Here is a 26,727-nt window from a genome sequence, read left to right on the forward strand (position 1 = left end):
CATCACATTGTATATATAATCGTCGCGCGCACGAAAACTGCCGCAAGCACTAGCCGCGCGGCGAAGAGCGCATGTCCCCAATTTAGCCGTCGGTTCGTCGTACACGTCCACCTGCAAGAGCAGAGCCCACAGTAGTAGGCACCTAGTCGTCGTCGGGACGCATTGCGTCGCTCTCTCTCTCTCTCACACACACACACACACACACTATCCCTCTCTTGTCACATATCGCTTCGACGTTTGTTGTAATCATCAGAGAGACTCGAGTTGTTACATTGTGCGATCGTGGACTTGAGGAGATAAAAAGCTTGCGCAGAGAGGAGAGATGTACAGAGACGCGATTTTGCACGCCGTCAGGATCCTGAAGACGACGTCGAAGCCGGGAACGACCGCCGGACTCCGGCGCTTTCACACGCGCCTCCAGGTATTGATTTTTCCCTTCGCGCCAAAGGCTAGCTAGGGCATATAGGAGCTTTCAGGATTATAACGTGCGGGGAGTTTTGTGCAAGACTGAGAGTTTGAGTCAGGGGTGCGAGCTTTTTGGGTCACGATTTCAGCGGTGGATTCTGGGGAGACTGTGGTTACGATTGATTTTGCGTTTATGCTATAGAAAAAATTCAATGGATTTTTCACTTATTTTAAACGTGAATTAACTTTGCCTCGTACAGAGACGGAGGTTAAGTTAAAAACAACAAACAAGCTTTGACACAAGAAGTATAGGTATTTATAACAGTTATAATGACACTAAATTATTTATAATAGTGGCAGGCAAACGATCCAATTATAGGTAAAGCATGATTTTACAGTCGACAAATATTTTTCCCTCATGACATACGACGTTTTTGTCACGTACATGCGATATTTTAATGAAGCATTGTAAACTCGACTTTTAAAAACGACAGAGGGAAAGCCTCTGAAAATACGCACTCGTCAAAATTTTACATAAGTTCGTGAGTTGCCGAAAAAAAAAATAGGAGAAGAGCTGAAGACAGTGATCGATAGACAGCTGTAGGGAGAGACACAAGAGAGCAGAACTTGCGGCCCACGTGTGTGATGACAGTGGCCGTATTTCGCGGGACGAAAATACATCGAGAATCGCGGCGAGTAAGGTTTAAACTCGCGATTGTGACTCGTCGACCGAAAAGTCATTCATCCGGAGAGTCGCTTATGACGGGAGCTTTAATTGTTTGCTTGTTTTTGGAGTAGAGCTTTATTGGGGGGTTATTTGAAAATATCTTTCAAAATAATATACTTATAACGTAACGATAGTAGGTTTTTGTAACACAAGCACGATTCTCGCGTTTTTCTGACCTATATAGCGGGATTAAAGTAACTAACTAAAAAAGCCCACTTCACGCACTTGGTACACAATATACTATTATTTTTGGATGCAGATGCAAAGAATTGTGCATACAAAAGTCACTTGCTTGTTTGCTCGTTTATTGGCACCGGCATCTTGGTTGACGATTATATACGAGGCTGTTTTCATTCGGTCCGGTTTATGCATATCCGATTATAATCAGCAAATATATTTTTTTTGCAAAATAATTTTGTCCATTTGTTAAAAAACAAAAAAAAATATCATTTCCCTCAAAAAGTCACATATATTACACTAAAAAAATGTGAAGTTTTTGCAGTTATGCACAAAAAATGAAAGCACGTGTCACCGCCCATCCGCATTTGCTACACGTGCGAGGTTTCCGTTTAGTCCGGTTGGGGGTAGTTGAATCACTGCGAGATCAATAAATATACGACTTCGTATAGCTGCTACCCTGCAGCTGCTGTTGAGGAATCCGCGAGGGTAGCAACCCCTAGACTCGAGGATACGGCGTGTTGGTACTTTGTGAATCTTGAGATAATTCTTCTACCGAACCTGCTTTTGATCTGTTTTTTGAGAAAACTCCTCACAATTAATATTGTAAAATGTATCGAAATAGTTCTCATTTTCTGCGACAATGTTAAAATTTTGTAGCTAAGAGCTGTCGTCGATGAACAATAGCACTGCAGCCAAATTGTGCGTAGAGCATAAATTATTGCTTTTCTGTACAGCGTTTCCAAGAGTATAAAATTTAAATGTAGCCTATACATTCTAAAAATAGAAAATAAAAAAAATTACATTGTTACATTTCGATGACATTTTCAGCAAACGAATAACTTCGCGTTTGCACTCGAAAATTACGGACCGCAAATGTTTCACCCATAAAACATCGTTTGATTCACAGAGACTAGCGGCGGTGCCAAAGTCCACGAAACTCGGCTCGGCGAGATACTTAGATGCCTCTTACGGAAGTGCCTTGGAGCTCGAAAATGTGCAGCGACGGTGAGTCGAGCCATCAAAATTTCACTTTCTTATTTCTTTTTTATTTTATCGAGAGTTTGATATAGCTAGAAACTTATATCTCTCACAAATATTAATCAGCAGCACTGCATCATAACAAGAGATACACTGCACAGGTATATAATGCAGTTAAAATTTAATTCATCCCCTTGTATAATTGTCGCACTTATTGTAGGTATATCCATATACTTTTTAAGTAGGTTTTGAGGAGTAAACAGAGAAATTGCAGACGGTCACGAACTTGTCCGAACACCCGCATGATGCATTTATACAGTCATATTATACAGGTATATTTTGTTTGTAAAATAAATCCCTCTAGACGGTAGTGCGGAGGTGATGGCTGTTAAAAAAACATCTGGCGCGAAGTGTGGCCTGAGGTGCAGCTTTCTCTTTTTTCACCCCGTCTGCCTTTGTAATGAGAAGAGCAGATTTCTCTGCTTCTCGGATTTATTTTTTACGAAACGAGCACTTTGTGTAAAAAATAAATAATAATATAGGATAATTTGCACACATAAGCAATACGGCCCAAAGACTCCTTTCGAGAACTTGACGTGTAATTCAAGTGGATTTCAGTTTGCGCGTTTGTGCCATTTTTATGCCTTTGAACTGCGATCATGCTCTATTCAATTTCTCACTTTTATGCTTCTTTCGTCATCTTGACGGTCTGATATATTTATCAGATATGGAATGAAAAAAGATCGAAATAATCCGAGCGTAATCATAGAGGGACGCGTCAATATAAAACCGCCTTTAAAACAGACAGCCGCAGTTAACAAGCCTCAATAAAAATCGATCCGAACATCGCTATACTGATTGAGGATTATTATTCGGTCGTATTGATGTCAATATTCGAAAATGCAAATATAGAGACACGATTGCCTCGTATACGATTCGCGCATATTATATAAAAGCGTATGAGACTAGTCGGTAAACGTTAGATGAACAGCATGGACGACTTCGACTTGTTGTGTCGATACTACCGTCCTCACAAGCTCGAGAATTTGCAGGCGTCCGGTGACAATAAGGATCAGGTGCAGACGATACGGTATACTATTTTGCAATAGCTTTGTTATCGGCAAATCGATTTTCGAACGATCAGGTCTACTGCAAATTGCTTTGGCGCGAGAAATTGCTGTGTGAAATGAGGATTTCGATTGGTAGTCAATTTACGTTCTATTTTTTTTTTTTTGGAACTTTTAAATAATTTAAATAACAATATCAGCATTATAGTGTGCTCGCACGACACCCGTTCCTATGGGTTATAATAATTTCACACTTTCAGAGGAGCTCTATACTAATCAACTAATTTCTTCTGTTCTTTGCAGCGATTACAGCTTCATTCATGACAGCCATTACATGTAGTGAGTACCATGCATATTCTCTGGCATGGAAACAGTCAGTTATATTAAATTTTTCCATATGATTTATTTCTGATCTTTTTTTTTTTCAAAATTATTGTCCGAAAGTTTTTCGCGTCAACGTATAGAAAAAATTAAATAAATTTCAAAATTTGTTAAAAACGACGCCGTTAAAAAAGTTTCTTCGCCTGCTTTATAATCGTAGCTAGAAAAGTAGATTGCACGTTTGAAGTAAATTTGAATTTGCTATAATATAATGATGCAACTAAAAGTACTTACTGCGCTTGACTCATTATCAAGTAGTCTTAGACTTTCATACGCAACATCCACATCCACGACCGAGTACATACGCACGTTTATTCAGCTACGATTAAATAAGCGTTTGAAAAATTGCAGTACAAGAGACCAGGATCAAGCAACCAACGCAGAGGATGTCATGTTCGACATGTTCAAAAACGAAGAGACCGGACTGCTCCACGTTGGAAAATTCCTAGCTGTGAGTGCATGAAAAAATTTGCAATAATAATCAACACGTAATTATCCGAAATAATAACCCATACGAAAACGTACAGGCATTGAGAACGACCGGTCTGCGAAAGAACGACCCGCGACTACAGGAGCTCACCGACAATCTGAAGAAGGAACATATCAAATCCGGCGGCCACGAAGGAATATCGCACGAGACTCAGAAGCTCGATCGAGAACAGTTCCGAAGGTAAAAAAATTCACAAAATCATTGTCAATGCTATTCCTATAAAATCGAGATCTCCCCCCGCAGAATAATCACGCCGAACATAGTCCTGATCTCGCGAGCCTTCCGCCACCAGTTCATCATCCCGGACTTCCCGGGCTTCACCAAGCACATCGAGGACTTCTACTGGAAGTGCAAGTCCAACACCGAGGGCAAGGTCGCCTCGTACATTCCCCAGTTGGCTCGAATGAATCCCGAGTACTGGGGCGTCTCGGTCTGCACGATAGACGGCCAGCGTTTCAGCATCGGCGACACCACAATACCATTCACTCTTCAGAGCTGCAGCAAACCTCTGACCTACGCGATAGCCCTCGAGAGACTAGGCCAGGAGGTCGTGCACAAGTACGTCGGGCAGGAACCGTCGGGAAGGAATTTCAACGAGCTCGTGCTCGATCACAACAGTGAGTTGACATGTCGATTAGCTTTTCATTAGATTTTCTATTTTTGCGATCGTGAATTGGTAGCGCCTACAGAATAGCGAAACCATACGTTGTCATAATAGTCTTATTTTTAACTTTCCAGAAAAACCGCACAATCCCATGATCAACGCCGGCGCGATCCTGGTCTGCTCGCTGTTGAAGGTCCTGATAAAGCCGGAAATGACGCTCGCTGAGAAGTTCGATTTCACGATGAACTACTTCAAGAGGCTCGCGGGAGGCGAGAATCTTGGCTTCAACAACGCCGTCTTCCTGTCGGAACGAGAGGCCGCTGACAGAAATTACGCGCTTGGATTTTACATGCGCGAGCACGGCTGCTACCCCGAGAAAACAAATTTGCGAGAGTGCATGGATTTCTATTTTCAGGTTCGTTTTCTAAACCTTTTTTTTTATAACAAGATTTCAAAATACAATGTATGCATAATGTGTGAATCTCGGGTTACAGTGTTGCGCAATGGAGGCGAATTGCGAATCGATGGCGGTAATGGCAGCCACTTTGGCGAACGGTGGAATCTGTCCAATAACGGAGGAGAAGGTGCTGAAACCCGATAGCGTCCGAGATGTTCTCAGTCTGATGCACAGCTGCGGGATGTACGATTACAGTGGTCAATTTGCCTTCAAGGTAAACGGATATAAAATCTTATGCCACCTGGTACTTTTCACGCAAGCAGAGTACCGATGATATCGCTGTGTAATAAATTGTTCTTAATATCTGACGTGCGAATTCAAATTTTAAATCGATATTTTCAGAAGTAGCATTAGAATTAGAAGATTTTGAAGTTCTAGATTTTTAATGCTCATATATAGGAGTTTTCCTTTTGAAGTTAAAACTGCAAATTTGCGCGCCGAGTCTATAAATAAGTGGTGGCTTGCCACCTATATCAAAACTGCCTCATCAGTCCATTAATGCTACAACTGCCTACGTCCATACCGTTATCCTTGAAATAAAAGATAAAGCTTTTCGCACTTTAAGGTGGGGATACCAGCGAAATCCGGTGTCTCGGGTAGCCTCCTCGTGGTCATCCCCAACGTAATGGGCATCTGTACGTGGTCGCCACCTCTGGATCCATTGGGCAACTCCTGTCGTGGCGTTCAATTCTGCGAAGAGCTGGTCTCCGAGTTCAACTTCCACAGGTACGACAATCTCAAGCACGCGACGAACAAGAAGGACCCGCGAAGACACAAGTACGAGACCAAGGGCCTGTCCATCGTTAATCTGCTGTTCAGTGCTGCCAGTGGCGATGTCACAGCGATGCGCAGGTGAGCGATGTTTATTTTCGAAAGAAAAAAAATTTAATTAAAATTTTTATATCGTAAAAATGGAGAGTTAAATTAACCGAAAATTAAGCTACAAACCAATATTACGAAAGTATAGTGAAATGTAAAATACTAACACGTTAAAACGCCATGTTATACCAACCCACGCAAACACACAATCTACGCACACTGTATAATGACGATCCGAACACGCATCTATACCGCATCAGTTTACGAGATTGTCTGGAGTGGTGAGTCGCCAAGAACAAGTAAAGCTTTTGCGCTCTCGAGGTAAAAGCTAATCAAACGATGCGCGCGCGCGCGCGCGTTACATGTACTCTCAGCTTCTGCATTCATTCACCGCTTCCTATACACACACTCACAATAAGCATCGGAGGAAAACACATCGAATCGAGTTCGATGTTATCTTTCTTTTTCACAGCTTTGTACGCGGTTGTTACTATTATTATTATTATTGCTCTTTTAATGCGTTATTTATCGATGTTGTAATGGTATCGTAACTGTCATTTACATTAGAATTACGATTTTCCTCCTTCGATACTCAAAGCTTTTTCCTCGTAAATATACAAGTAAAGTGACAGATTCGATTGTTCATAAAAGCAGCTTTAAAATTCAGGCAAAAAAGCATAAATCAGTACTTCCACTTCTCTTGCGTTCGCATCTTCGATAATAATCAAGCCTCGGTGGTTCATCGTAAAAAAAATTTTCCCTGAAACAACAAACGCATATAAGCACCCCTGATACATAAACGTGCACCTCCGAGGCTCATTACCCACATATCCCCTTGCGCAACAACGAGTCCTCGATTCATCGCTGAAGCATATATCCTCTCGAAAGGAGGACACAATCGTGTCGAGTAAATAAGTACACCCACGCATCTCTTGGTCTTGGTTACAGGCATCGGCTGAGCGGCATGGACATGACCCTCTCGGACTACGACGGCCGCACGGCTTTACATCTGGCCGCGAGCGAGGGCCATCTGGACTGCGTCGAATTTCTCATCGAGCAATGCGGTGTTCCCCACGATCCCAAGGACAGGTGAGCGAATGAGTCGTTCCGTTATGCGTAAAATTGCGCACTGATGTATTTTCGCTCCATTCAGTGAGCGTAATTCAATGGACGAGCCGCGTGCGATCAATGGGTTGCAATTTATCACGGTGGAGAGAGTGAGAGAGGGGGGGGGGGGGAGAGATGAGCAAGCGGCATCGGATATGACAGTGTATCTTTAACCCGCAGCGTTTTAAAATTTTTCGGCTATCTAGTCTCTGGCTTTCGATGATAGGTGTCGCAAAGGCACTGTTTCGTTACCCGTGTCACGATTAGCGCGTACAATGCGCGTATTAGCGGTGTGCTATTATACCTATATGCTGAAATTTCTGAAATTGCCTTTTCTTCGGTCTATACTGTATAGGTCCTATCGTGCTGTACTACTGTCGTGAAGATGCATGAATTTGTTCATGCGTATATTTTTTCAGCCACGCATAATTATTGACACCGCAATGGCCCCTGTATGTCCCAATTATTTTCCTACAAGGATAAATGTTCTAAGAATTAATTTTATGCCACTGAAAAACTTTTCACAAGCATACGAGTTGCTGTTATACCATTGTTACAACGATGCTTAGAAACTTGTGTATAGAGTTTTGCAGAATTTTTCCGTGTAGGAAAATAAGTTTGCGTACGGTATGTTCGGTATTAATTTAGTTCCGTCGTCTTAGCTTCCGAGGGCAATATGCTATTTTTTGCAACACTCTTGATGTAATCTGTTAATCTGACCGTTCATTCAACAAAAAAAAAATCTAATTTTAGATGGGGCAATCGACCGATCGACGAGGCGGAGACATTCGGACACGCGCAAGTGGTCGAGTACCTGAAGAACTACGAGATGGTGCGTCAGGCCGAATTGAAGGAAAAAGCCGCCGCCAACGGTAACGGAAACGGCGAAAGTTCCGAGTCGGGCAGCAATAATTCGAAAGAGCCGACGCAGAGCAACAAAAGCTCGCCGGATTCGATAATCGACCCGGCGCCCACTAGCGGGCAATCGCCCTTACCTTAAGTTTGTAATTTTACTTTAGATTTGCGATTTTTTTTTCTAAAATCTAGCCGTTATTATATTTGTAGGCGCTAACGAGGCGCACACTTCTTTTCATTTCGGTCATTTTTTAAAAAGTCGATCTAACGTTGATTTATCCTCGAAAGACTGGGCCTTGTTAACGAGTTTATCGTCCCCGCAATATAGAAGCCTGTGATCTTTTCTTTTCATGTGTACATTTCCATCGTTTCACGTTGATTTTCATCGGACGATGTATATTCCTACATAGACGAAGGATGTGCAGGTACGACGTCAATTGATCTGATATAGCTTGATATAGAGGTTCCACTAGAGCGAATTGCGTGTACAATACATACTTTATGATTTTGAAACATTGCGTTTATAATATGTACATATGCACACACTGTTCGTTTGTTAAAGAAGCTGCGATTCGCTGCGGCGATAATAATAAATCGTAAATTTCGCCTAATCTCTCGATGCAGCTCGCGTATATCTCTGCGTTCTTGCCAAAAAGCTTACTTTAGACCGTCCTTATACACGTACAGAAAATAGCTGCAGGCCGCGATGATATTATATGCTAGTTACACTGAGCTGTGAAAATACTTATTATATTGCGATACGAATAAGGCAATAATACTCTTATTGCGCTTGGATAAAGAGACAATAATTCTTCGAAGACTATCTCTACTTAATTATTTGTTATCATTATTACTATAATTATTGTAAACGGCTGAAAATTTTGGGATTTCGTTGAATGTAAGTGTTGAAGTTTTTAATGTTATCGAAAGAGTGAGAATGTATAAGTTACCATTGTTATTAGTTTTCTGTGTATAGTTGTTTGAATTTGAAGATATAATATAAAGGTATAATCGAAGGCTTGTTCAATGAAACGACTTTTTGGGTGTCTTATGACTATTTAATGTTGACTAATTTAAGCGATTCCTATATCACATAGCGGCGCAGTTGAAAGCTATAATATATTTTTAATTTATTCAAACATGTAGATCATATGCTATAAAAATAGCAAATATGATTTAACATTATCAAAGAATTTTCAATTCAATGAACTCAAGAAACTATCCTAGAAAGTCTATTAAAACTAAAACGGTAACAAGTGGATGTTCGTTTAACTATAAACACAATCAATGAAATCTGAGTACAAACGTTTTCGGTCTAAAACCATGAATGTTGATGATGCTCGCAGAGAAATTATTGCAAAGCAAAAACACTTTCGTTATTATAGCAACGTTGTTTTGAACATACGTATATATTATGATCTAAGTATAATTTTCCTAATCTACGGTTGTTTCTTTCGTCGATATAATGAAACATATAGAATAATAAAGCGTAACCATTGATTGGTCGCTTGTAAATCACGACGACGAGAAGATTTTATAATAAAATTAGCACAAGTTACATAAGATGCACAGTAGAGCAATTTCATACTTTTATTCTCATAAATTAATAGTTAATTATCGGAGGAGGTGGTACACCACTGAATTGGTATTAGGTCGTTTGCGACTTATAAATTTAACTTGAGCTAATTTTATCAGCATACGAGACATATACATAGAGCGTTGCCTTTGCGACACGTGAAGAGATAGTCAATATAAAAAAAGGAAATGTTGCGTATGATGATGATGATATACACATAAAATTCTATAGTTATTATATATAGGGCGCGTTAATAAATGTAAATAAAGCTACGGTTATATTGCGATGAGGTTTGGCGGAAATGAATTTCTTTTAGTCAATTAGTACTTTACTCTCATTTTAGTTGTATTAAATTAGTTTATACATGTAAATTTACTCCTACATTATTTCATTATATAAAAAAGTGAAAAGACAATAACAAAGTTTTCAATATAAGTGAAAACTTGATTGCATACATCAAAAAAACGTGCTATTTTACTCATAATGCTCTCTATAGCTTCCATAATTTTTAAACAGCTTTATTGCAAAGTGAGTAACATAATTTATGATTACTATTATACATTCCTTCTACACATATATGAGCTTCCACGCTGATAATAATGATTTGCTTGAGCTAAATGCTTTTTGCTAATTAAATCTGGTCTGTCCGAAAGTATAAACAATCACACTAACGTTTATAAATTCAGAATCGTGTTTTTAAGAAGTTGTCAGTATTTTTAAAATCGCGCTCGCCAACACTTCACGAACAATACTTATCTTTCATTCGATATTATCTAATTATATGTGAAACATGAAAGTCAAAGGTAAAATTGAGTGCGTAATGATCGTCTCGATGTAAGATTATTATAACGCGTCCATCTGTGTTATTCTATCTAAACGTATATAAATAAAGTTAAAATAAATGTTTGAAAAAAAAAAAAATAAATGATACCACCTCATTAAAAAAAAAGTTCCTGTTTCAAGCCATTACTCATTGAATTTAAAATATTTTAAAAATATTCCAACTTTCCAGCTCCAACGTGTGGTCCGGAAAAGGAACTTGCACGAGAATGTTTCAAATATAAATATAGATTGCGATTTGCATACGGTAACTACTTTGTAGACTTCGAGGACGGTTCGAGCAATTTCGTGAAGTGCTCGTAAACGTGTTCGAGAGTTCTGCCTATACAGGAAATCGCTGCTCTTAACAAAAGGGGAAGAATCACACATGGCCCTATGGCACGAGACAAAAGCGTGTTCGTACTGTTCATGGCTTTGCAGAAAAGGGGGAAGTAACGAAGGATCTTAACGTCCTTAACACATCCTTTGCATTTAATTGGCATTGACTGCCGCTGAACTTTAGTTTTATAAACTGTCGAAGAACATTTTTTTTTATATTGTTAAAACAATATAATTCAATGACGATTTCTTTAAAAATTTATATTCTTTGGTTTAATTTTTCTTCAATTATAATAATGCTCATAAAAATAATTTAGGTATCTTTTTCACCACCGAATAAGACCAGCTATTCTTTTAATTTAATAAAAAAAAATAGATAAAGTATAGCCGACGTCGATGCTTACGTATAAAAATTTCAAGACTGCATCACAGCTAAAATAAGAATTTAAAGATAATCATCGCATTAATAACTGAATGCATTTTGATTTGACCACAAACGAAGGTTGATCGCGAACATAATAAGTATACATCATAAACGTTGCGGAGTTTCCCGGCGAGTTTGCAAGGTAACACACATTCGATAGGATTATGATAAATTCAATTTTTCATTGTTTTTTTTTTCACCAAGTCCACACTATGCCATTCAAAGGGAAGCAATGTATTCCAACACTACTGTTATAAAATGCACTGAGCCGCACAGCAAAAGCAAAACAGTCTTAACGTGCGTAATTACCGCAGTAAAGCGGGATTTTTGAGGCACTTAAAATCCACGAGCAATTAAAAATTATCCATTTATAGTCGGTTTATCCCAGTAGAGCCTGAAAATAGTTTCGTATTAATGCTCCTTACTTTTTCATTTCCCGTCATTGTAAAACGCCTGATGTGTGTGAATTGAATACATTTGCGAACAGCAGCACTCTGCCATGTGTATGAAAATCCACAGTACAAATTAGCCTTGACGTGGATCGGCCTCGAATGTATACGTTTCTCTCGAACGATTTGCAACACAAAAGACCAAGTTCTAACATCTCCTCGTCTTCCACGAAATTTCGGGTATCTAAAATCCGTATAGATCTTGTATACGCATCGTTATCGCACATTATAGAGTGGTCCCATCGTTAAGGGGAACAAATTAGCAACGATCGTTAGCGCAATCGTTTTATGTTCCCGCAGCAGTTCAAAGATGAGCGGATAGATTCTCTCGAAAACGACGGTCGAGTTTGAATAATTGCCATCGGTCTCTGCGGTCTATTCCTAATTGCCGAGAGCCGTAAAACTGCTCGTTCTGTGCGTGTGTGTGTGTGTGTGTGCGCGTGATTTCGTATACTGGAATAACGAAAAACCCTGATGTCTCATAACACGCCTCCTGACTCGCTTTTCACGGAACGGCAAAACTGTTAATCCTGTAGTTTATGCATCGTCGCATATGCATACGCATTATGACATGACAAGGTAATCCCGCGCTTGACGATCGCTCGGAAAACGACGTCATAATTACATTGTTACACGGCTCGAAAATCGGATGAACCGATCCGCGATTATCGGATTTGTAAACAAGCGATTCGCACGACGAAAAACGCATATCCCGCGTTAAACCAAAACAAACCCTGTCAGCTACGTAAGCGCGTTCAGCTTCTATATACGTTATAAAGCGCGCATTATTGAATCGTATAAAAAAAGGAAGAAGCGCCGATGGGAATCTAAGCTGTACAAACACCTGCGCGGCTGACGCGCGTGAGTCAGAGAAAATTTTACGCGCTTGGGAGATCGAGCCTCGTTTCCGCGTATAATCGGCCCCATTGACGCGCGTGTGTGCGCTCGTTGCCCAACCGGTCGCTTCGATCGCGCGCGTGATGCCGTTTATTATGGATTTCGGTTGACGCTGGAGAAATGGACCTCGTGTCGTCACTCGAGGATCGAGGGATTTTTTTTTTGCGACACTCTGACGCCTCTCCTCAGTCTATAAATATAAAAATTGACTGCGTTACATTGTTATTTGAAATGTATGATACAAATTATTTTTTAAGCTATAAAAATCGACTATCAAAATATATTAGTTCATGGAGATTAGCATATGTAAGCAGACTAGGAAGGAGATTTTTCCTCAATTTGCATGGAAGAAATCATATTATGTTTATCAGGAAATAAATTTAAAAGATGAGTTATCAATCACCGCTAATCTCTCTCCAAGCGTGTACATACACGATGTTATTGAAGCAGCCGATGAAGTTTATTCAATTCGTTTTTATTACTCTCTAAAGCTATTCCAACTTTATCGCTTATGAATATTTCACGCTGTATAATGTACTCCAAAGATTAATTAATATTCGTAAAAAATGTGTACAACGTACCCACGCACCGACGCGTACACGTCAACGAGACGATAATAGCCGAACATTATAATCGGCATCCTTCGCCTTGACAGTGAAAAATTTACGCGCGTTTAACCACACTTTCAATATAAGTGACGAGAAAAAAACACACACATGTGTGTAATACGCAGCAAAACAAAATCCACGAATTCCAAGAAGCCAAAGTCTCTCACCTCCAGCTAACAATGCGAAAATAATAGCCCATTGTAAGCTTTGGATGTATAGGAAAAATTAGCCTATCGTCGATCGATCGAAAAATAAAATCGTTAGATCATTCGCAACAGCGCACATGTCCGTGAAAGCGATCGATGGATTTGATAAACTATCGTCACGAATAAGGTCAAGAATCGCATTCGCGTGGATAACATCAGCGACGACGTCGCGCCTCGCATTTTCACGTTACAATGCTTGTACAGGGGTTTTTCCAGGACGGCGTGTGCCGTGCGATGGATACGGAACCCGGGGATTCCCCCTTGGGATTCTCTATTTTGTTATTTTGTGCCGCACGCGCGCGAGAATCCGAATGAGATTGAGATTTTATATACATATTATGTGTTTCGCTAATGCTATCGGACGCGAATCTGCCGACAGGCATATATTCGTAGAAATGGATTGCGAAGAGTTTGATTCTGGTTAAGCCTGGAGTTTCCGAGTTGGATCGTGCGTTTGAGTGGAAATTTTGATACAAGAGCATTTTAATTTTAATTTTTCCAACATGTTCTCTTTTATTTTACGAGATATGTTATAATTGCTGTTGTTTATCGGAGAGAAGAAGTAATGGAATTTCTAATTAAAATTTAAGCAAAAGTAATACATTTTGGCGTCATAGTGCGCTCTTTAAAAATTCATATAACGAGGAGCAATTTTATTTAAATGCAAAAAAAAACGAAAGGAACATTCACTTTGCGTGCAGCTAATAAGGCCTGTATAGTTACGCTTCTGGGCTGGTATCAAAATAAACTATAAGACGATGCCCGACCGGTTGGACTAGTTTTTAAGTGTTCAAATTGCAAACTGCAAATTTTTAATATTTCGATCGTTAATTCTCGTAGAGCGAAGGGATTCCCCGATATATCGCTTCGAGCGTTATTCATACGCAGGAGCTGCCACCGTAGCATTAACATATTACTGTTAATCTTTTACGTACACAACTTCGAAGTGAAAAAATATGAATTTTTCATATGTTTCAAATCAAGTTTTTACACGAAGCTTTATTACTGCAGTGTATATTTATAAGAAAAACTAATCATTTCTTGTAATTTTCCAATCTTTTTGTGAGATAATTTATCATTCGAGTTATTCGATACTCTCTTCTATAGTCATCCGAATAACTCTTACAACAACGAGTAATTCTATCGCAAAAAATACGTCTGCCGAGATACACAACGTCTGCAATACGATCTTGCAGAAATAATACAAAAACGAAGAAAAAAATCGCGCGCGTCACCAATGAAACAATTTTTTTTCGCAATGCATTTCTGACTAATAACGAGGAAAAGAATTCGCGCGCAGAAACCGTTGGGGTCCAGAACCGCCTCAAAAGTAAAACCATCTGCATTCTTATCATTCTCTATAAATCTACACAACAGCACCATTTTTTCAAACTCGTTCCCTCTCGCAAACACATAAATTATCTAATAATAAAACGACGAAAAAAAAGGGACTCGCGTATAGACCAAGCCCCTTCGGGCGCTACACACGGATTACGCGTTCAAAACTACCGATATTCGATTTTTTTCATCCGATTTTTTTACCGCTACAGTAATTACCCACATAAAATCGGCATCTCTCGCTCTAATCCACACACGCGCGAGCGATCGGCAGATACACCGGGCAGTCGTTGAACCTGACCTTGGGCGAAACCGGCCGGCGGCGGCGTCTGGAGCACATCGAAGACATCGGCAGTGAGAAAAAAAGCGACACATAAGAGAGAATAAGAGAGAGGAAGATACGGCCCACGACGAGAAAAAAATCCACGAAAGACGATTGTGATATTTTTTTAGTGGAACGTTTTGACGTGATAGAATTGAACTTAAACAAGGTGTAGAGCGACTCGATTCCACGAAAGCGGACGTAAACTGGCGAACTTTGAATTATCATTGTATCCTTCGGGTTTACCCGTACTGCGTCTCCGGAGAACTGGAGAACGACGACTTGATTTCTGAAGATCGATGTACATAAGAGCCGCGACCTTTCATGCAAGCTGTAAGTTCGCCGAAATCGAGGAGCCGGTGAACCTTCACCCAAATATCGAGGCCGCGAGAGTGTAATAATAATGCTGGTTTTTTTGAATCATCGATCATCGCATGCTTTTCCGGAACTTCTTGTTCTCATTCGGGATGAACTGGAGCACGTCGATGAAAATATGGACTATATTTATAGGCTTGATAACGATTGTGTTTGTTTTTACAATGTTTCGCGCGGTCAGATGTGATTCGTGGTCATGACGGATTCTTTTCTTGGTTGTCAAATGCAGTGATTTGCTCTATTTTTTACTGTCAGATCGAATTGATGAAATTATCGTTTTCGAGTATACATAAAATTATTGTACTCGAGCAGTAAAAAGTTCCACTCATCCTCAAATCGCTTATGCAACAACATAACGTTAGCAAAAAATTAAAAAAAAAGCACTGCAGTGAATAACCCGCCGCGTATTTTCTCATCTTTCTGCGTGTGCGTTCTCTGGAAGTGGCGAAATTTGAAAAAAGTCTATTTTCAGATATGCCACTCGCGCGCGCAGCAGGGATTTTCCTGATAAGCTGTGCTCGAGCATCATCTCTCTTCCATTAGCGTTTTCCACGCATCAGCCGAGCGAAGAGGCTAATACGCGCTCGCAAAGCGCGACTAACGTAAATTACAGATTGAGCGGAAAAAACACAGAGCGAACACAGGCGTAATCCATTATTCAACGACGTGCGGGATATATCAAAACTTTAGGCTGAAAAATGATACATCCTCGCATCTAATGGATCAAGAGGCTAATTGCGAATCCGAGTTGGCGCTTTTTTGATCACCTTGACTATAACAAATGTTGTTATAGTATAAGCATGAACGCAGGTAAAGGCTCTGATCTCGAACAGCGAAAATAATTTTTTTTTCTCACGATTGCTATGATTACGTTGTTTTTCTTAGATTTATGATGCGCGAGCCAAATGAAAATAAAACAACAGATAGATCGATTCGCTACCAATTTCTCTACCGGGATCGCACTGGCGTCGTACAAAAAGAGCCGGAGAATATTCTTGAACTCCTCTCGAAGCGTCTAAAAATGTTCGCCGATGCCTCACCGATAAATTCTCTCTCTCTCTCTCTCTCTCTCTCTCTCTCACATAAGCGCTATCGAGCATTGTTTCCTTGTTTACGCTAGCGCAAGCGAATCTCAAAATTCAAGCAGCCTGCTGCATTTTTTCGAAAATTCGCGCATGCATTATTAAACGGTCGTCATGGCACAGGCATAAATACCGATCGCCGCCGAGGCGCCAGTCCGATCGTCCGCTTATATTGCGCTCGTTTTCGAAATGCAATTAGCAAACGACTTTTATGAAATCGTCCGCATTATACAGCTTAATGGCTGATGGCCAGAGGCCTCCAACCGATTTTCCAGGAGTTGCCGATTTTTACGTGAGCCGGTATACGTGTGTGTATACAGAAGAGGAAGAGGAGGAGGAGGGATGCGAAAGAGCCCGCGCGAGAACGTCTAGGTCATTACTTGCCGCACGGCGATCGCGTCACGCTCGTTTCCTATATAAAGATGTTGACCGGCCGGGAAGTATCAGTCTAGCTTAAGTGTTCGATCGCGGACAATCGAGCGAGAAGTCTCGGAGTTTGGGTTTACATAGACTGTGATCAGAAGAAACGTCAACATGAGTTACCTCAAGTGCTTAGTGCCCCTAGTGCTCCTAGTGTTGCTGGGTAGCGCGTCTGCCAAGCCCGGTAAGTTTTTTCTTCGATCCGATTTTAAACTGTTTATATAAATTTGTTTTGACTGTTTTAGCAAATTTTATGTCAGTGTGTAAATAGTAGAAACTGTCAAATGTTAGCTTTCAACTGTAAATAGACTCGTTCCATATCTTATAGTACTTTTGTAGAACTGGGTGGCATAAATCCGCATCTGTAGCACGCCTATCCGTGGCATAAATAGTCCATTATTGCACCGTGCTGATCGCCCTCACTACGCTCGGGCGCTAACTGCACGGTGCAAAAATGGATTGTTTAGGCCACGGATAGGCGTGACAGCGGATTTATGCTAGTCAGTACTATAAAATAGCGTACGATACTCGTGGCATAAATAGTCCGATACGGCAAGGCGTTTAGCAGGCAGTTAGGCATTATACATGCCGTACCGTAATGGACTATTTATGCCACTTGTATCGTAATATACTATTAATTGGTCAACAAAATTATTTTTATCGTTTTCCAAGCAATCATTCTCGCGACCCATATACTCTGTGTAACGCATAAATCAACAACTCACCTGTACAAAACCATCGAAGCACCACTAACTCTCACCGTCCTCACACACAGGCATTCTCGGCGAGTTGATTAACCACCACCACCAGCACCATCAACCCAGTCTCCTGGACCCCCTTGGCCTGTTCCACAAGGGCAGCGGTGCCTCCTCGAAGGCCGACGCCAGTGCCAGTTCTAGCGCTACCAACATCCAGGGTGGTCTGAACCTGGGTCTCATAGGTTTTCAGGGCAGCATCAGCAACGCCAACGCCCAAGCCAACGCCAACGCCGGTGCCAACGGCTACGGTGGCGGTCGCGGCTCTGCGAATGCTCAAGCCAATGCCAACGCGAACGCCAACGCCTACGGTGGTGCTAGTGTCAGTGCTAACGCCGATGCCAACGCCAATGCCGGAAGCTACGGTAACGGCGGATACGGTCAGAACTACGGTCCCGGATACGGACAGGGTGGATACAACGGTGGACAGTCCAACGCCAACGCCAACGCCCAGGCTAATGCCAATGCTAATGCTAATACTCAAGGTAGCTATTACGGACAGGGAAACTACTACCCGCAGTACTAGTGAGTGGAGGATCTCGTGAAGTTAGCTCGGAGTTTCGGTGTGCGTATGATACTGGATCGGTGGGACGGGTATTTTATGTTATGTGTTGAATATTGATTGGTGAATTAACTTTTTTTTCGGTACGGAAGATTTCGGTGTGATTCGGCTCGACTGAAGCGATTCGAGACTTTTTATACCATGAAGATTCCTTTGCGAGGAAAAGACTGAAGCCGTTTTTATCGCGGTCGTGTTTGGTCATTAGTTTTTTTTTTTTATTATCGTCGCAGACTTATGTATATAAATTTTATCCCCGTAACGCCGATCGTACCGTTATACGCACAAGGTAGATGAGAAAAAAAATGAGGAAACTCCAAATCTCAAAATCGACCATTCGAGCACTTTTCGTTTGCACTCTCTGTCTTCGATCATTGAAGAGCACAGCTGGCATCAAGTACACTGCGAATCGCATCAAGGACACACAGTCGTCGCTTAAACTCATCGTCGTCTCTCCATTCCTGAAAATTTTCTCTCTATCTCTCTCTCTCTCTCGCTCTCATCATTCTCGAAAAATCCCTCCCACAAAGTCGAGCAAACCTGCAAGTCGAGCAAAGCACACACAAAAAGAAAACAATTCTCTGTAACAACGCAGGCAATACTTACGCGTACGGGCCAACTTCCGGTTACTATCAAAATGCCGGTGGCGACTACAATTACGCCCAGCAACAGCCGAACTTTGTCGACAACAACAACCTGCAACAGCAGTCCTCCGGTTACGCGAACACGCAAGCTAACGCCAATGCGCAAGCTAACGCCAATGCGCAAGCTAACGCCAATGCGCAAGCTAACGCTGGCGGAAGCGGCTACGTTCAGCAACAATCGAGGCCGATCGGCGGCGGTACCCTCGTCATACCGATCGCCGTCGTGGAAGTGCCTCAGAAGCCACACAGACAACACCACCATCACCATCACCACCACAGGAATCCACCACCACCTCCTCCTCCGCGTCCCGCTGTATACCCTCCACCACCTCCACCACAAAGGCCACCGCCGCCTCCTCAGACCAGCCCGGTCGAGATCATCGTTATCGAGGAGACCAGACCTGTTAGAGGTGAGACTCACGACTCTGTCGTAGAAATAGTTGTGTTTTTTTCGTAGTCGTAGATTTTTTTCCTTCTCCTCCGAGCTGATGATCGATCTACGCCGTGCAAATGCGTTCGAGACCGTTTTTGCAGGGATGCAGGCGTCTCGGGATAGGGATTTATTTTTCGTTTTACATGCACGTTTTGTTTTTGTATCGATGGTTGGAAAAAAGTATTGTTGATTCGAGAGGTCATTAATGAACTGTCTTCGGTCATTAATCTTTCTACACTTATACACTAGTCGAACGGTTGTTTTTTCTTACACTGCACGAGTATTCGGAAAGAAAAACTTTGGTTAAAACGACGCTGATACTTGTTACGTACAAAGTTTTCCTTATTTTGCATGTGCAAACGAAATGTGTGACGATGACAGCACTTGCATATCTCATTTGTCTACGAAATGAAATGCTTATGAATTGCTATCAATGATTTTCAGGTAACGGATGCAGCCTGCAAGGTTGCGGCCAGTACAAACCCACTCCCAACTACGGCTCGAACCCGTTCCTCAGCGGTGGTGGTCATGCCAACGCCGGAGCAAACGCTAACGCCAACGCTGGTGCCAATGCTGGAGCCGGTGGCAACAACTACTACCAGGGTGGTGCTCCCCAGTACCAACCGGGTTACAACCAAGGCAGCGGTAACGCTGGTGCCAACGCTGGAGCCAGTGCTAATGCCAACGTCAACGCTGGGGCCAACAGTGGTGTCGGTCACCAGGTTTACCAACCAGTACAGCCAGTGCAACCCGTACGGCCAGTTCAACCCGCTCCTGTCATCCCCCAAGTGAACTACGGAGGTGCTAACAGTCAAGCCGCTGCTAATGCCAACGCCAATGCCAACGCCGGAGCCAACAGCGGTGCCGGTCACCAGGTCTACCAACCAGTGCAACCGATCCAGCCAGTTCAGCCAGTCCAACCCGCTCCCGTCATTCCCCAAGTAAACTACGGAGGTGCCAACGGTCAAGCCGCTGCTAATGCCAACGCTAACGCTAACGCTGGAGCCAACGGTGGTTCCGGCTACCAGGTCTATCAGCCAGTCCAACCTGCGCCAGTACCGGCCCCAGTCGTTCAAGTTCCCCAAGTGAACTATGGAGGAGCCGGCGGTCAAGCCGGTGCTAACGCTAACGCCAACGCCAATGCCGGAGCTAACTCTGGAGCCGGTGGCTACACTCAGCCAATCAAGACCCAGGCACCCATCGGTGGTTACCAAGTGCCCAGCGGTGGATCCTACGGAAACAGTGGTGCCAAGGCCAATGCCGCTGCTAACGCCAACGCCAACGCTGCAGCTAACACAGGTTCATACGGCCAGGGTGGATCCAGCGGACTCTACGAGGTCGACGACTCTCAGAACGGCATCATTCTGAACCAGGGTCCTGCTGCTGGTTACGGTTCCGCAGGTTCCGGCGCCAGTGCTAATGCCAACGCTAACGCTAACGCCAATGCCGGAGGCAGCACCGGAGGCTTCAACGTCGTGCCAGCTGTGCCCAGCGGTGGATATGGTGGTAAGTTTCCTCTCGTAGATTAATTTTTCAAGAATAAGTTATTCATTTTTGAAAATCAACAACCACCTTTTGTCCACCAGGTTCCTCTGCCAACGCCAACAGCAACGCCAACGCCAATGGTTTCGCGAGCGGTTCCGCCAGTGCTAACGCCAACGCCAACGCCTCGTCCAAGGGATTCGGTGGCGCTAACGCCTCTGCTTCCGCGACGGCCAACGCATCAGCTGGAAGCGGTGGCGGTTTCGGTCTCGGTGGTGGCTTCGCATCCAAGAGCTCGGCTGATGCTTCGGCCTCGGCCAGCGTCGACACGCGCGACATGCTCATCTTTACCAACTGAGATTTCACTTTAATTTCAACTAGAGAACTTTGTGTGTGATAGACGCGCGCGGAGAGCGGAATTTTTCCGATCTCTCGCGTATACGCTTAATTTTTACTTCTAACTCGACGACGACGACGTCACGATATAAAATACTCCGTGTGTAGAGGATCGTGGAGCTGATGTTTGTATGTTTTCATTATTATTTTTTTTTTATAACGACAGCGATAATTAGCGTACTTAATGCGTAGATGTGTAAATATAGTAAATGGACTCTCGTTACTTTTAAACGCGAGATTCGAAACTGTGGAAGATGACGCTTATCTCCCATGGGTCGAAGTATCGAGGCTTTTTTTTCATAATGTTATAGACTTTTTTCACAAGCCGTACGATATTTCAACTCGTTGGATTTTCTAATAGTAAGACAGAATGCTCTCGTTAGCTCTCCTTGTGTATGTTACGATAAATCATAATAAACTGAATTTTCTTGTTAAACATACAACTACATTTGAATTCTTGATTATTTACGATTATTTAAGACTCAGCTTTAAAATTTTATTTGTTGGATATTTTACTCTTGACTCACAGCTATAAATTGCCGAGTATTGATTGAACATTCTACACATACATAAGGAGAAGTCGATGAGCGATGATTAAATTCGGATTTATCGTCGGATTTCATCTTTTTCTCTTCGTAGAAAAAGACGCAAATCTACGAAATCCGAGCTGCACGCGCCGACGGATTTCTTTTGTTATTCGACACACAACGTACATTTATAGATATAAAAAAATCACAATTCTTCATTTTGACGCGCTGTTTTCCTACAAGTAATCGCTAAGAGAACTTGGCAAGGTCAGCGTGAGCGACTGCGCCGATCGAACAGTCGACGGTATAATGACTTTTAATTTCGTCATTCCGTTCGCGCGTTCGCGCTTTTCTCGGGATTTCCGTAAACTGTACGCCTGTACCATCGATCTCGCGTCTGATCAGCGGTACATTATACATGCGTATGTGTGTATGTACGTATGCGCGACATAAGGCGACTGTTTTCGTGTTCGATCATCCTTTTCACTACTCTTGACTTTTTTCTGCGACGCAGTCGTCATTTACGACTGTCTTCGATTATTTACGTAATTCTTATTAGTATATATATATATATATATATATATATATATATATATATATATATATATATATATATATATATATATATATATATATATATATATATATATATATATATATATATATATATATATATATATATATATATATATGTACTATTATTAGTATATAGTGATGTAAACAGTGTGCATCGTTATGAGATAAGCAATAAAGTTTATTACTTTTTTCCATAATTGCGCAGTCTATGTTATTTTCGCCATTCAGCATTGATCTTTATGTACTGTAAGTGTAAATATAAAATAAATTCCATTTGTATTGGATTGATAAATTAGTGATGGTATTGTTCTTTTTTAAGTTAAAATAATTTAATATCTTTACCATTTGTAGGCCTAACAACCTGGCGTTATTTACTGTTAAAAACAAATAAATCGTGTAAGGTGTAGTAATAATAAATATTTAATGTTTAAAATGCAATTCTAAAATAAATTCTAACTGCAGTATCACTGAGAACACGCGACGCATTGCTTTCGAGTAAGCCGGGTTAATGATATACAGGCGCTCTTCTCAACTCTCAATTATTGTATAATTGCATTACAATATTAATTTGTTTATAAATTGTAATCATCATGATACAAGATCACGGTGGAATACCATTATGGTTTTACTTTCAATACAAATCAATAGGCATTTTTTGAACATTTTATCTTTGCGAATGAAACTGCATAATAGATCAGCTGTTTTGTATTAAACGAAAATTTTTCATCAGCGTATATGCGGCAATGATTCGAAGAAATAAAAGGAGACTCAAACTTTGTGCAAACTTTCAAATATAACAGTTTCAGTTTTCCTCGAGCGCCTGAAATCCCTCACGTACTCCGCTATCTGGAGGGTAATAAACCGATCGCTGGGGGGTATTAGCCACGCTTTCTCAAACCGCTTGTACACCTTCGAACATTTATAAGCGTACCTACGTACACAAATGACCCTAGCTCGCTCATCCCTCCTAGAATCCTCGGATTAGTCTCTCGGCTTCTCCTCTGTTTCGAAAAAGCGCAATTCAAGCTGGGTCAGATGTTCCCACAATAATAGGATGCCGCATGGGCAGTACTTTGGGTAGGTATAGTTTCGTTGAATCTTACCTCCCACTAGTCGCCCCTTGTAGGTCTATTTTTGGCAACACCGCTTCGAGGGCTAGCAAGGAGGGTAGCTTGTAGAAATCGGCATCAGCCTCAGAAGATCTGTCGTCCTATGAAAATGAAGCTCTTCTCTGCAGCTGCGGTTTGTCTCCTCGTAGCCATGGCTGCGGCTTATACAGATGGCTGTAATAAAATAGGTAATATTTTTATTGTGATGAATTTTGTATTATTTTCAAAAGTAAACGTTTCGTACAAAATTGTTTGTTATAGAACATTTTTATGATAATGCGGTATTATTCTAATATAATTTTCGTTTAGATTACCATAGCTTTTCGGCATAATTAATCCGCTTTAAATCCTGCTGGATTCTGTGTGATCTGTTATTCACAGTTAAAATTTGTTTAAAAACCAATCGTTACTTTGACGATAATTAATTTACAATTGAAGTACAGTATATTTTGTAACAAAAAGTTTATACTATAATGTGTGATCATTGAGCGATTCGGCATCGCACAAAAGTGTAAAGTTTACGCGCGTTTTACAAACACAAATTTACAATTTTTTACAGGCCCCAATGATGAGATTAAGGAGATGCTCACAAATAAACGAACTATAGGACTCACTGAAAACTTCACGAAAAAGTAAGTGTTATAATATTACATAAACATAACGAATTTGCTTGTAAACAAAGTTGCGCGACACAGATTAGGAAAAACGCCTCGAGCATCTGCAACATGTGCTCGCACTTATTTCGAAACGAAGTCGCTCTCTGTTTACTACGAGACATGAATTTTCCTTTTGACTCGCTCGTCTATTCATTTACTCTCGTGGAAAGTTGAAACCTTGATTCAAGGAATCTAAAGAACATTCCTTAATATTTAGCAACTGTTATAGAATTTCATAATTAATGCAACGAAATCTTTCTTGTTAAATTAAAAACAATATAGATATAAATCTGTTATACAAAATCTTCAGAGTTTATTTAAGAATGTTAACCAAATTTTGTCGTATAATTTACAATGATAACTGTTGATTTTCAAAGTGGAAATAAAAACAAAATCAGGAGCCTCGATCAAGGTCTCCAAAAACTTCGGCTTCAACGACGGAGGTGCCATAGCCCATCTGCCGGCTATCATCGACAGCCTCAGCATAAACAAATATCGAGTTCTCCAAAAATGGCAGAATGATCGCTATCCCGAGGTTGGTCAAGTCAGTGGCCACGTCTCGGTTGGAGGTCAGATCAACGTCAATCCTGGTAATAGCATTTTCGGTCATCAAGGAGGATCGAAGGGCCTACACGCAGCTAAGCACGAGCTGCTGTCTGATTACGCTGACTGATCGTGTAGATATTGTCCAAAGTTTGCTGAACTACGGCAGCAACGTCAACGCCACCAATTTCTATGACGACACACCACTTCACGTGATGGCTATGAGCAATACTTGTCACGCGAAGATCATTGTGCTTCTCTTGAAATACAGAGCCGATAACGCTAGGAAGAACAACGAAAGTTAGATGCCATTTTACGAATACATTTTTGCCCAAGAGAGCAGATACGGTGTTGATCAGACACTGCTGAGGCTTCTCTTACCCGCTGATAGACACGGCCTGAGCCCGATGCACGAAGCCTGTATATTTCACCAGTTGAGAACCGTCAAGGAGTTGGTAAAGGAAGGTGAGAAAGTCGACGAGAAGGATAAGTTCGGCAGGACACCTCTGTACTACGTGGTGGTATCGCAGAGTATCAGACCCTTGGACGAGAAAAGAACACGGATTGTGAGACTATTACTGGATCAAGGTGCTGACATCAACCAGAACTTTTCCGAGTGTGATTACAGCGTGGAGAATCCACTCGTCACCCTGGCGTTCAGGTTGAGGGACTCGAGAAGGGACGAGATTTTCAAGATCTTTTTGGAGTACGCGGCGAAACTTCTCGTATGACTGCCGGACGTGTCGTACGAGTTTCGTCTTACGTACTACAACTACTTTAGATATATGCACATAGAGCACTTCGAAACATCTGCGATTCTTTCCACCAGCGAGATGAGTATGATGAAGACGAGCATACTGAGCGGGACCATTGAGCGATTCGTCATCGCACGAAAGTGTAAAGTTTACGCGCGTTTTACAAACACAAATTTTAAACGACATTTGTGTTTATCATAGTAAACGGCATTTAACGATTAATCTTTTTTTACAGGCCCCAATTATGAGATTCAGGAGATGCTCACAAATAAACGAACTATAGGACTCGCTGAAAACTTACACAAAAAACGTAAGTGTTATAATATTACATAAACGTAACGAATTTGCTTGTAAACAAAGTTGAGCGATTCCCAATGTACAAGGGTTTGCTAAAGGCGAACCTCGAACGGGGCTTAATGCGGCTAGGCTCACCGAGGAAGCTAGTGTTTTGTTAAGCGACGTGCTGAAATTTGCCGGTCTCCCATAATTGAGATGATACCAGAATATTTCAGCAATAAACAGTTGAAATTTTTGTGTGATCTGCATAATAAGAGTTGTTCTGCTGTATGCACGTGTTATAGGTATTAGAATGTCTTAAAATAGAAAAAACGTTTCAAAGAAACCTTGATGTGCGTAGATTATAGTTTATAATAGCTGTGTTAAAATCTGTAGTGAAATTGCATATTTTAAATACATAAATTATTTTGTAATAGATTGTAAGAATATTGTTATTCAGATATAATAAATGAAAATTAAAAAATATATGATTATGTTCCAAATGATTCTTACATTTTCCTTATCCTAAGCATGGTTTTGTTAATATGATTTTTCATTTTTTTTTAATAGAGAGATCCCTCGTTAAGGAATTTTAAATTGTGTTAATCAATATACAATGGGTAAAACAATCAGATGGCTTCCAGCTTATAAATTTTGTGTAAATAGTCAGACTGTGTATGTAGAAAACTTTAATACTGGATTTGACTTCAAATAATATCCCACATTGTTTGACTTTCTCGATTTCAAATGACTACAAAGAGTGAAAAACTAAATCAAAGCGGCTTGATGAAACTGAGTAATAAATATAAGGTATGTCGGCGTAAGTCAAACTCAGTTTCCAATTGATCTTTTTCAGAAAGACACGAATTAAGAATACTATTTTTATTTTATACATTAAATTATTTCACTGGTCCTATAGACTTTATATCAATGAATGAATGAATTCCTTATTAATATTCTAAGAAATAGTGTGCCCATCCCTGAAAGATCCGTGAAAAAGTAGCCCACTTTGCCGATCCAAGATCATTACCCGCGTGCACAAAGTCGGTCGCGGTACAACCTTCGATCCTCAGAAGAGTCGCCGACCTTGC

The 26,727-nt window shown here is 41.1% G+C and overlaps 3 protein-coding genes across 13 annotated transcripts; all 3 read left to right on the top strand.

Moving 5' to 3' along the window:
• Positions 1 to 119: 119 nt before the first annotated feature.
• On the top strand, positions 120 to 9,952 carry LOC100117430 (glutaminase kidney isoform, mitochondrial). Of its 8 annotated transcripts, XM_016981320.3 has the most exons (12): positions 121 to 421; positions 2,220 to 2,317; positions 3,661 to 3,696; positions 4,090 to 4,189; positions 4,266 to 4,408; positions 4,472 to 4,845; positions 4,967 to 5,247; positions 5,327 to 5,503; positions 5,855 to 6,141; positions 6,369 to 6,389; positions 7,057 to 7,197; positions 7,969 to 9,952. In XM_016981320.3, the coding sequence occupies exons 1-12, from the start codon at positions 323 to 325 to the stop codon at positions 8,213 to 8,215; spliced, it is 2,004 nt and encodes a 667-aa protein (XP_016836809.1). In that variant the 5' UTR covers positions 121 to 322; the 3' UTR covers positions 8,216 to 9,952. The 8 variants fall into 8 exon arrangements, with proteins under 8 accessions (XP_016836810.1, XP_016836809.1, XP_001601673.2 ...); XM_016981321.3 differs by lacking the exon at positions 3,661 to 3,696 and having other exon boundaries at positions 120 to 421; XM_001601623.6 differs by lacking the exon at positions 6,369 to 6,389 and having other exon boundaries at positions 132 to 421.
• A 6,981-nt stretch (positions 9,953 to 16,933) lies between these two features.
• On the top strand, positions 16,934 to 21,637 carry LOC100117475 (fibroin heavy chain). Of its 2 annotated transcripts, XM_008216882.4 has the most exons (5): positions 16,934 to 17,109; positions 17,701 to 18,165; positions 18,835 to 19,293; positions 19,761 to 20,822; positions 20,903 to 21,637. In XM_008216882.4, exons 1-5 carry the CDS (start codon positions 17,040 to 17,042, stop codon positions 21,154 to 21,156), a joined length of 2,310 nt encoding a protein of 769 aa, XP_008215104.2. In that variant the 5' UTR covers positions 16,934 to 17,039; the 3' UTR covers positions 21,157 to 21,637. The 2 variants fall into 2 exon arrangements, with proteins under 2 accessions (XP_008215104.2, XP_031789431.1); XM_031933571.2 differs by lacking the exon at positions 18,835 to 19,293.
• Positions 21,638 to 22,399: 762 nt separating this feature from the next.
• On the top strand, positions 22,400 to 26,122 carry LOC116418373 (ankyrin repeat, PH and SEC7 domain containing protein secG). Of its 3 annotated transcripts, none has more exons than XR_004228386.2 (3): positions 22,400 to 24,038; positions 24,440 to 25,502; positions 25,596 to 26,122. XR_004228386.2 is itself a non-coding variant. In XM_031933572.2 (3 exons), the coding sequence occupies exon 3, from the start codon at positions 24,911 to 24,913 to the stop codon at positions 25,334 to 25,336; it is 426 nt and encodes a 141-aa protein (XP_031789432.1). In that variant the 5' UTR covers positions 22,400 to 23,594; positions 23,966 to 24,038; positions 24,440 to 24,910; the 3' UTR covers positions 25,337 to 26,122. The 3 variants fall into 3 exon arrangements, 2 of the variants coding, with proteins under 2 accessions (XP_031789432.1, XP_031789433.1); XM_031933572.2 differs by having other exon boundaries at positions 22,400 to 23,594; positions 23,966 to 24,038; positions 24,440 to 26,122; XM_031933573.2 differs by lacking the exon at positions 24,440 to 25,502 and having other exon boundaries at positions 22,400 to 23,594; positions 23,966 to 24,038.
• Positions 26,123 to 26,727: the final 605 nt, after the last annotated feature.

Source organism: Nasonia vitripennis, chromosome 1, assembly GCF_009193385.2.
Source record: "Nasonia vitripennis strain AsymCx chromosome 1, Nvit_psr_1.1, whole genome shotgun sequence".
In the NCBI taxonomy this organism is placed as follows: domain Eukaryota; kingdom Metazoa; phylum Arthropoda; class Insecta; order Hymenoptera; family Pteromalidae; genus Nasonia; species Nasonia vitripennis.